The sequence below is a fragment of the Atta colombica genome, unplaced genomic scaffold, assembly GCF_001594045.1.
Source record: "Atta colombica isolate Treedump-2 unplaced genomic scaffold, Acol1.0 scaffold21, whole genome shotgun sequence".
Taxonomy (NCBI): Eukaryota; Metazoa; Arthropoda; class Insecta; order Hymenoptera; family Formicidae; genus Atta; species Atta colombica.
This window is the reverse complement of record NW_017259305.1, coordinates 1,676,416-1,688,089: the sequence shown is the minus strand read 5'-3', so window position 1 is coordinate 1,688,089 and position 11,674 is coordinate 1,676,416. Positions and strand designations below refer to the sequence as shown.

The window sequence follows — 11,674 nt, the reverse complement described above, 5'->3', positions numbered from 1 at the left end:
TTTTATTACTTTATTTTATTTTATTAATATTATACTATATTGTTATATCATATTTTTATATTTATATCAAAAACGAGAAATCTCAATCGTACGATTTCTGAGGTGAGGCCATCTCCTTATTTGTGATCCAAGTGCTCTCTGGATTAATTTAGAGCATACGACGCGAACAAACTTATAACTTCGGAGTAAAGCATAATAAATTCTTGGCACTTGGATTGCTCGAAAATCATGTGGTCAAACTCGTCATCTGCTAATTCAGATCTATGCTGGATTCGTGCTTGCAACCAATTAGAAAACAGAATTTTGCTTCGTATTGGCCTAGTTTTCATCAAGGTTAAACTGAATCGGAATGTAAGAACCAATCAACTATAGTCGAATATTTTCCTATTACAGTCGAACGACAGGAGAATGTTCGACTGTAGTTGGTTCTTACATTCCGATTCAGTTTAAACCCTCGATGGAAACTAGACCAATGATATGAAGCAAAATCCTGTTTTCTAATTGGTTGCAAAACGTCATACAACGCACGTCGGATTCAGTGAATCCAGTAAGGATGAAATCACACAGTCCGGAACTGCGGAATATAGAATGCGTCATTGAAGCAACTAATCAGCGTTATTCCGCACTTTTCCATCACGCAAGTTTTGTGTGCTATGTTCACATGATGCGATATAAAGATGTATTCAGCATGAATATAATTTAAAAATTATACCATTAACTTCATGTTAATAATTTGCTTATTAAAATGAAATATAATTTTTTAAATTGTAAAAACAATTATCACTGTTGTAGTATTTAATGTTTTACAATTAATATTTACAATCTCATAATAATTTTTTGAACTGCTTTGACACACTTACTATCATTTTTTCGCATCATGTGAACATAGCACACAAAACTTGCGTGATGAAAAAGTGTGGAAAAGGTTATACTGATCGCACGTAATGCATCATTGTTTAAATCTTGTTATCTATATTTATGCACTCAAATTTTATCATTTTGCTTCATTTATCTCGACATTACGCAATTCCATCATATCAATCAGCATCAAATTATTTTAACCTTTCAAAATACGATGGTTTATTACAAGAATGAAGATGCCGTTGAGTGGAAATTCACAGCGGAACGGAATAGCGCGACTAATCTCGACTCTGCAGTCATTACTCTCCTATCTTTTCTGCGATTGTGATTGGTTTCGCTGTTTCGTTCCACTGTAAATTTCTACTCATGGGACATCCGCTATTCTGCAACATCAAATGCAGAATAGCGCTGAGTGGTTGTTTCAATGACTCTCTATTCCGCTGTGATTACTCTAAGTGCACTCGATTTTAAATCAATTTAGCTATATTACTTTTCTGGTTTTAGTTCATTGTACTATATTAGATAGCGCTAAAGTCAACGACAAATTTTCAATAAGAGTTGTTGCATTCTGCTTCTACTATGTACATATAGGCTTGGATTTTTCGATTTTTTTTGTTGTATATTGTTATTCTTGTTAGTCAGAAATCCAAATAGAGTCTTAAGAAGAATTTTCGAATATAAAAATATCGAAGAAGGAAATATAATCCATGTGTAATCATGGAAAATAAGAATAAAATACAATATCTTATTGTTGATACAAGCGCTTTCATAAAGAACGCTGCCATACAGGTAATTATTGAGATACTAAAAATATAAAATGAAAAATCTTATTAATGATATATGAACTATAATATTTAGAGCTATATAGAACTATGTAGATATATTTGATTATGCACATAATTTTCTTAAAATGTTTTATTTAATTACAAACTTTGAAAGTAATTGAAAAAATTTAAATAAAATTGATTTCTTATTTATTAATTAATATATAATAATAATCAAACTAAATTGCATGTAATACTGATATGATAATACTTTTAAATCTTGTCTCTGATTCTAATACTCAGGTGAATATTACTAGTATTTTTTTCATATTAAATTATATATAGATAATCTAATTTTATTAGTATTTATCCAGAAGACTCTCCTCATCTTCAATTTCAATGAAATTGTGCTCATTCGATCTACCCTGTATTTTGATGTATGAGATGGATATCGCTTTGCTTGGAAAGTTGTAAAATTGTGTGAAATCTTATAGGTTTACAACTTATTACACGAAACAAAAATTCATCCTATACCAAAATTTGGGGTGGGTTAGATTATTTTTTTCAGAGTGGAACGTACTGTCTCCATACACATTTTTCATAAATTTCCATGCTCATATTGCATGGCTATAACAGATTTCCTAACCTGAATAATTGTCAGCTTTAACTTAATATCTTGTTTTGCAGGACAGAGCATTTTACTGTTAGATTTACTGTTAGATTCTTTTGTTTCATGCACAAACATGAGCATAACTTGAAGGAGAGGATCGTTTTTTGGATAAATATCAAGTAATTTTTAGAATAATGTTCTGATGCTATAGTAGCTATTATGTATTAGAATAATAATAATTGCATTCAGCAGAATGTTTATTTTGCAACTGTTGGAAGTTTTTTTCTTTGCGCTGATTAGATTATGTTGTTAGATCAAGAGGAATGATCCTATCTCAGCAAACAATCACAAACTCAATGCAACTAATGACTGTATTTAGCAGAGAAAGCAATTTTGCAACTGTTGTAAAATTCTTTAATGTGATTGATCTTGCCCTTAGTTCCTCATTGGATTTAAATGTATAAACCAATCATATTCAAGACTGTTTTACAACAATTGCAAAGCTGCTTTCTCTGCTGAATGCAGCCAATGTTAATGTGTAAGTGAAGTTCTATGAATTTCTAATGAATTGGTAGTCCCCTAAATAAGTAATAATCAGTTCTAAGTCTTATCGGTGAAGTTGACCAATAGCTATCTTGTATGGTTAACGTTGATTGGTTAACTTCACTGATTAAGACTAGACTTCTGACTACAGAACTCATTATAGAACCCTGATTAGAATAATAATATTAGCATTCAATAATATGAGTTTATTATAGATATCCTTGAAAACAAAATTAATATAATTAAATAGTTACATTATATCTATCATTTAAGATGTATTCAATCAGTATTATATTGATTTTATAATTGAATTATGTCCATAATATTGTTGACAAGCTATTAGCAAAAACATGAACATATTACTGGCATTAATAGAATTAATAATTTATTCAATATTCTATTTGATTTTTCTTTAATTTTAGTGTTATTTTATCAAAAAAATATATTTCTGTGTAACTTATTGTTCAAATTTTGCCTGTTTAGTTTTGCAACTATTTACTATTTGTTCTAATAAAAATAGATGTAACTCAGCAGAAAAATGAATTTCTCAAGCTCTAAATTTTTTTTAGTAGATTAGCGTTTATAGATCATATACTTTCAATTAAGCATTATGGTAATTAGATTTGTGTTAAAAATTCAATTAAAGATAAATATAATAAGTAAGTGTAAGATAAATAAAATAATATAAGATGTAAATGATTATAATATAAGATGTAGTTTCACATTTTAAAAAAGCATTTAAATTTTGATTGATTTAATATCTTAATATAGATGAATGCAGAAATGTTAATTTTAATCATAATAATAAAGTTATGCATATGATGTGTGCTTCATCAAAAAATTTACAAACAAGATGTCATTTTATTCAAAATATTTTATAGAAAGTATATTTAATATAAAATATATTCTAATTCTCTCCTCATTTCCAATGCAATTTTAATTTAAAAACTTTATTTATGTAGGATATTGGAGTTAATATTTTGACCGACCAAGCTGTCATCAATGAAATCACAAATAAGAGACAGTTGAGAAAATTGATTGTACTACCATATGACTTAAAAGTTCAAGAAGCTTTTACTGAAAACATTAAATTTGGTAAATAAAACTCACTAGCAACTTTGTTATTGCCTAATGTATAAATAAATATATATACACACACACACACACGCACACACACAGGGTGAATGTATGTCTGTATAGATATGTGTATAAATATGGACTGCAGCTGTGATCATCTAAATGATGCATAGATGGCTGTCGTTTAGCACACATACGTGCTGAAATAATACAGATGATTATTATAAACTCAAAAAGAATTCACTTTTTAAAATTCTTTTTTTAAATTTATGAAAGATGATCAAAGATGCAGTCGATAATTCATTTTCCATGATTGATATTTCCATAATTGATGATTGACATGCATTAACATATATATATAAAAAATGAATGTTAATGCATGTCTGTCCTTTTACCATGGAAAAAATATATATATGTACATATAGTAAATATGTGTGACCTCAAGGCAAATAGGAATCCAAGAATAAAATAACATTATAACAATAAAAATAGAAAAGCAAATGTTAGAATATAGTTAACTGTTAATCTAATCGCAGTCACATTACATGTTTCGAGCTACAAATTCGAGCCCTTCTCAGATGTACAGAACACAATAGAAATACACACACACACACACACGCGCGCGCACAGAGTGGACCATTTTAATTTATCCTGTAGATTTTCTCAAAATCTGTAAGTTTAAGGCAAAAATATTTGAGATAAAAGTTTTATAATTTCAAGGGGGAAAGAAGTTAGTGATCTTGGTTGATCTTGGTCGACCTTGAGAAAATATTCTTAAGATCAGATTACTTAAAATTAGATTAAGGTTACCTAAAATTTTTTTAATAGAACCTCTCATTTTTTATTACATATTCTTATAGCTATCTTCAAGATCTTTTGAAAACACTACATAATAAAATTCATTTTCATTAAGTACTTTTTGAATTATGACGCTTGAAAGTTACAGTACCGCTGACATTACTCAAGACTGATGTCAGACTGATGATTAAAATGAAATGAAATTCAAAATCATGGTGTTGACAACTTACAGATTACATACTATAATTTAATTTGATCCAAGGTCAAGTTCAAAGTCACTAACTCACTCGTGAAGCTTACAGCAATAAATTTCGATGAAAAAGATTTCTTGTATTCAATTAATTCTTAAATAGTGAAGATTTGTATAAATAGTTTTTGAAATTTAGTTGATGTTAGACCAAATTACATACCTTCAAGATTTTGAGAATAGCTATTAGTGACCTTGAATCTGACCTTGAATCAAATTATAGTAATTATAATAATTGTAGTAATTATAGTAATTATAGTAATTTGTAAGTTGTCAACATCATGATTATAAATAACATTCCAAAGGTTTAGCTATCAGTCTGACACTTTGAGTAATGCAAATGCCAGCGATACTAACTTTCAAACGTTAACGTAACTTGAAAAGTACTTAATAAAAATGATTTTTATTATAGTATTTTCAAAAGATCTTGAAGACAGCTATAAGAATATATAATAAAAAATGAGAGGTTCCATTAAAAAAATTTTAGGTAACTTTAACCTGATCTTAATGATATCTTCTTAAAGTTAACTAAAGTCACCAACTTCTTTTTCTCTTGAAATCATAAAACTTTTGTCTGAAATTTTTACCTTAAACTTACAGATTTTGAGAAAATCGACTGAATAAATTAAAATGGTTCACTCTATATTTTTTAATGCCATCTAACGGGAAAAACGCCACGAACTTTTTCCCACACCTAATACACACACACACACACACACACATACCTTCGCCAATTATTGCAGACGTAGTTATGCAGGATCTTGAAGAAATAGTGATCTAAAAATTATTTGTTGACTTATTATTCTACTTCTGATATGTGAATGACATCGTTTTAGCGGCTCCAGTAGTAGTATTAATAAAATACTAAAAATTTTCAACTTTTTCAACATGTCAGACTACAATTCACTATGAAAATCACTATGAAAATACTGATGACAAATTAAGTTTTTTGAATACTATAATTATGATTGACCATAAAATCGTTTTTTATAGATACCAGAAAGTTATTTGTTCAGGCAGATTTCTCAATTTTCACTTACATCATCCTCATAAGAAACGCGTAGTCTTCGATTTTGTTAACAAAATAATTAAATTATTTCATCCTCGTTTCCATGAAAAAAACTTAGTTGATGCTATTCTATCTTTTTAAATAATGTCTATCCTCTTTTCTTCATTTTTTCATCGACAGAAAAAAGATTTTAAAAAATCACATACATAACAACAATACAAACAATAAAATATCTATATCAAAGAAACATTGTTCACAATTCAATCAGTAAAATATATATTAAAAAATTCAATCAAAGTCAAAATCAGCTGTTTGGGTGCACATAAATGTCTTTATTCTCGTGTGATAACAATAACGAACTCATAAAGGTTTCATCCTTCTTTTTGGGTCCTTATCAATGTGAAATCTAATTCTAAATTATATAAGTAAACTTATTCAAAAATGTAATTAAAATCCAGGCAATTATTCATTTAAAGTGGTGAAGCACGACAAACTCGCACGTTCTTTCCTATACAAATGCCAAAAAGCTGTATAAAAAATAACCAAATGAATATCATGAATACAAAATTTTTTTTTACAATATTATAAAAACTTATAAATAAAAACGGGGTCATATACATTGTTATTATTATAAATATTAAAATTTTTAACAATGATATTATAAAAATTTACATCAAATAATAACAATGTCATATACATTGTCAATAGTCAAAGCCATCTCGCTCGTCAAATTGTCAGATTTTCTATTTAGTCATTCATAAGAAAAACAAAAAATTAACAAAGAGAATAAATAAAATCACTTGTCTAAGTTTAAATTTTATTAGACTTATATATGTAATTATTTTCACACGATTTGATGTAAAGTTCTTGTAGTGTCAGCAATTAGAGATTGAAATGAGAGTCAAAATAATAAAGACAAGTAGTTATTGAAATAAAAATAAAATTAAGAACAGGGGAAGAGAAAGGAAAAGAAGCACGTTACTATTCCGTAAACAAATTCATATATAATGAGTCTAAAGAATAAATATCATTTTGTAAATTTAAATTCTGTTTCTGTGTATGTGCTTTATATGGATTATTTCCGATATTAATCTTTTATTAAGTATCTTTTTATTAAGTATCCTTTCTTTATCTAATATCTTGATATTTTCCCAATTAACTTTATGTTGATAGTTCTTTCTATGTTCAGTTATATGTTCAGAATATTGTGTTGTGTTCCAATTTATATGATTCCTATGTTCATTAATACGAGTCACCATTTTTCACAATTCAGTCAATAAAATATATATTAAAAAATGGTATATTAAAAAATATATCCTGTTTGGCCCATATATGATGCTTCACAATCTTGATAATCAATTTTATATACAACGTCTGTTCGAGATAGAATAGGACGAACATCTTTATGACCTCTCATAAACTTTTTAAGATTATTAATCTCTATGTCATATGTATTATGAAGTTTTTAAAAAAAAATTTTTTATTTTTTTGTCGATAAAATTAATTATTAAAAAGTATTGTGAAAAATCTATGATTAATTTTCCCATCATTTCTTATCTGTTATATTGTCTTTAGATGTGTTAACCTGGTCGTTCATTTGTTCAAATTTTTTTTACAACTTTCTTTTGATCAGTGAAAATGAATTTCAATGGGTATTCATTGTTTATAAGAATTTGAATTATTAGTTCAAAGTTTTCCTGATGGAAAATAGGATGGAACAATGAAAGAACTCTATCTATTAATCCACAACAATTGTTTCCACTTTTTGGCATAAAGGATAGTAGCGACCAGAAAATGTAGATTTATAGTACCAATTATAAATGAGAGAATTTTCCTTTCTGATTAAGATAACATCAAGGAAATTTAACTTCCCTTTTCCATTGTAAATTTTAATCTGGGATGATATGAATTAAAAGTGCTATCAATGTGTCAATGTGTGAAACATATCAACGCAATGTTGTCTACCTCACGTAAAAAAATGGTGAAATTGAAAGATCCTGTAAAGCTTTCGTTGCTGGATTTTGCATGACTATATCCAATACAAACAGAGTGATAATAGTGAACTCATCGATACTCCAAAGATCTGTTTATAAAATTTGTCATTAAAATTAAAAAATGTTGAATTGAAAACTAATTCTAAAGCTTTAAACAATTCCTTTTTGGGAATTTCTTTCAATGAGGTGCCATCTTCTCTTCTTCTAAATCACCAAATCAATAGATACATTTTTGAATAACAAAACTACGTCAAGAGATAAAAGAACTTCATTGTCAAGGAAATATGTTTAGTCAAATGAAAACTATTTTTTATAAAACTGTTGACTACTGGTATGCTTTCATAAATTATGTCATGTAAAAAGGAGGCTAAATTGTGAAATGGACTCCCTACTGAAAAAAACTATAATATAAAGTGAATATTCTATTTTATGTATTTTAGGAAGACCATATGTAAGAAGCGAAATAGGGTTAGAAGAGTTTGTCGTGCTTCAATAATTGTACCGACTTTAATTACATTTTTTAATAGATTTACTTATGTAATTTAGAATTAGATTTGATATTGGAAAGGAAGGGTTGAAACGTTTATGAGTTCGTTATTGTTATTCACATGAGAATAAAGACATTTATGTGCACCCGAACAGCTGGTTTTGGCTCTGATTGATTTTTTTTTATATATATTTTAATTGATTTGTTTGAGTCTCTTTTCATTTATTTTTACAATTCCATACATAAAATCTATAGTATTAACTTATGAAAATAGCCAAATGCAAGCGCGCATATAATAGGATAGTATCCGCCCCACGCAGCGAGGCACGCGTCTGCCGTCGCTAAGCATGTTGTTTATAGGCGGTTTATAGACGTTGTTTATTGCCATCGCTAGACATTACGTGTAGCGACAGTGAACGCATGGCTCAGTCCTTGGAGCACACTTGCATTTTGCGATGGGCTGGTCGAATTTGGCTATTTTTATAAGTTAATAATTCCATTGCGACAATTGTAAAATGGTAGACGACTTTTCTTTTTAGTTATTTGCCCCTGTGCGAAAAAAATTATCATTAATTTCCAAACACTCTGTATATTATATCACGATTATACAGTATCTCAAAAATGTATCACCTTTAGGTTTTTTGAATATCTTCTTGAATATCTTCTTTCAATGTAAGTCGAATGCGCTCAAATTGTACAGTAAACATTTGGTGCTAAGTGCACTTTATATATGATGAAATATTTGATATTTCATCACTACTAAATAACATGAACTTACTTTCGTCGCTCCAGAAGATGTCAGACCACTGCTGACGTGTTCAGTTCAGATATGCTTTGATTCCCTCCACTCGCTTTTATTTCTGCAAAGAATCGGAAGATTCTTTGCAGAAATAAACGGTTTTTTTACGAATCATCATCCATATATTCTTGTAGGCGAAGTTTTATGCTTGGTATGGATGAACAAGACTATCTAGAAATCAATATTTCCTTTGCAATGTGATACATGGATCCATGATGGATCATTGTGACATGGATCATTGTGAGATAGGCGAAGAATGTTGCGATCGACAACAGAATTAGTGCAATGCGATCAGCTGCTTATGTTTTTCTTAATATAACCTTCTTGAATTCTCCAATTTCTTAATCATGATTGGCATTAAGAGTGCCGTCCCATGTACACGGAACAACAGAACGGATTTTTTACTAGAAATGAGATCACTATCATTCCGTTCTGTAAGAAGTTTCTCTACTGTATTGGAACCACCGGAATCATGGCTGGAACGGTACGAATTCAATAGAATGTTCTATCGGTGGTAGGTTATGTCGATTCGGCTATTGTTAATGGTTGAGAATTTTACAATTTCGAAGAAGAAAATTAATAATATAATTCTTATTTTTCAATACGACATAATTCTTGTTTGTTTTGTTACGTGATCAAATTATGCCAGCAGTTTTTCAAATAATTCCGGTCATTCTGAAGTAATTGAAGCACTTTTCACGCTGTGTTTGCATTTTAACGACTAAATTGTTTATGCCTTGGAGACATTTCATTCTTTGTGTAAACATTGACCGTACTCAAAATTTTCATTTTCTTATATATTTAAATTATAATATTAAAGATTCAGTTTTGATTTTAATGTCTGGACTAATTAATATCAAAGTTTTTTCCCTTCTTTTTTCCTTTTCTTTGCGATTATCATTTTAGGTGTATTCAAAGTTATTCATTAATTTCAACATAATTGACACTGATTCGCTGAATAGTCAAAGACTGGTTTTTGACTAAACCGATAGAATTTAAGTATTTACGATATAATGAATTTTTGTTTTAGTGAGCTACCTATTATTTTACAATAAATTAATACAATAAATTTTTCAACAAATTTATCTTTTAATAATTTTAATACATTTTAGATTGTTATTAGAATTCGTTTTTATATTATAATTTTCGTTAATAGGTGAAAGTAGTTCACTGAAATGAATTAATTTGTAAAAAAAAATTTTTTTGTAATTATATTGTTTTTTAGGAGGATGGCTCAAAAGTGAGCCGAAACGTGTAAGCGGATTAATTATTAATAAAATTGTTTTGTTAACCGCGTATTGATTTGCACAAGAATTGCTTGACTTCTATTATCTTGTTCAACATTTTGTATCATTGAGGAGTCTTTAGGAATTAATTTGTATTTATTAAGAGATAAAGATAAGCGGAACAGAACGCGTGGAAAGGTGGGAAATTTAGTAAAGTTTAGTTAATTTTGTCTTCTGCGTTTCCGCATTTCCGCGCTCCATATAATCGCACCCTTAACGTGCTTAGCTTATGGCAAATGCGCCTTATTGGATGGTCTTATCTCGCTACCCGCTTGTATTTTGCGGTAGGCTGAGCGAATTTGACTATTTTCATAAATTAATATCTTGTTAATTATTTCGAAAATTGTAAAATGATAGGATTTTTCGATTCAGTTTAGTCTACTCTATTTACACAAAAAGCGTTTTGCCAAAAATTGCAGGTACCGTGCATGCGAGCGTGCGTGCGTATTATAATATTAATATTTGTTTAATGTAATTACAGTGACCGAGTTTTCAAAAAAGAGTGGCGATTATATCAGCCTGTCTGCTACTGACCTCAAGGTAATTGCGCTGACATATCAGTTGGAAAAAGAAAAAGTCGGATCGGCACATCTGAAAGAGATTCCAACAATAAGAATTATTAAACCTACAATTGATAAAGAAAGCAGAGATGATTTTAAACTGCCAGTTGGATTCTACATGCCGAAGAAAAAAGTGAGATATTTTAATTGTTTTTGTGATTAATAATTTTTATTAATCTAAATTGATATTCTTTATCTAGGAAAGAAATGAAGTGATTACAGATAATGTAAAGGCTTCTTTGAATAATACGGAAAAAACAGATATTATTGAAGAAAATATCACACACGTACAGATTATACGTGATTCGGCAATAGATGATACAATAAATGGTACAGAAATAAATAATGTGGAAAAACAATTTATTTCTTGCACATCTGCATCTTCGGACGAATCACAGTCAGATTACGAAACAGCATCGGATAAAGAAGATGATAAAACAAATGATTTAGCTGATAAATTTTTCAAACTAAAATGCAATCCAACTGATTTGGAAGTAGAGAGTATGGGCATGTATGCCATGGATGACATTCTTGCTTCTGTTGATACATCTAAAAGTGATGAATCATTTGAGGATAAAGATAAAGATGATGATGGTGGTGATAGTGGTTGGATTACACCAGGTAAATTTTATCGGTTAT

General features: G+C 29.0%; 1 protein-coding gene across 1 annotated transcript in view; it reads left to right on the top strand.

Moving 5' to 3' along the window:
• The first annotated feature begins 1,457 nt into the window (after window positions 1–1,457).
• LOC108687589 (RNA-binding protein NOB1) overlaps window positions 1,458–11,674 on the top strand; it is an 11,192-nt gene continuing 975 nt past the window's right edge. The window contains exons 1-4 of the mRNA XM_018193441.1: window positions 1,458–1,650; window positions 3,741–3,873; window positions 10,957–11,168; window positions 11,236–11,656. Of these exons, the coding sequence (XP_018048930.1) occupies window positions 1,579–1,650; window positions 3,741–3,873; window positions 10,957–11,168; window positions 11,236–11,656 (838 nt within the window). The 5' untranslated portion in view covers window positions 1,458–1,578. The remainder of the gene's footprint in view (window positions 1,651–3,740; window positions 3,874–10,956; window positions 11,169–11,235; window positions 11,657–11,674) is intronic.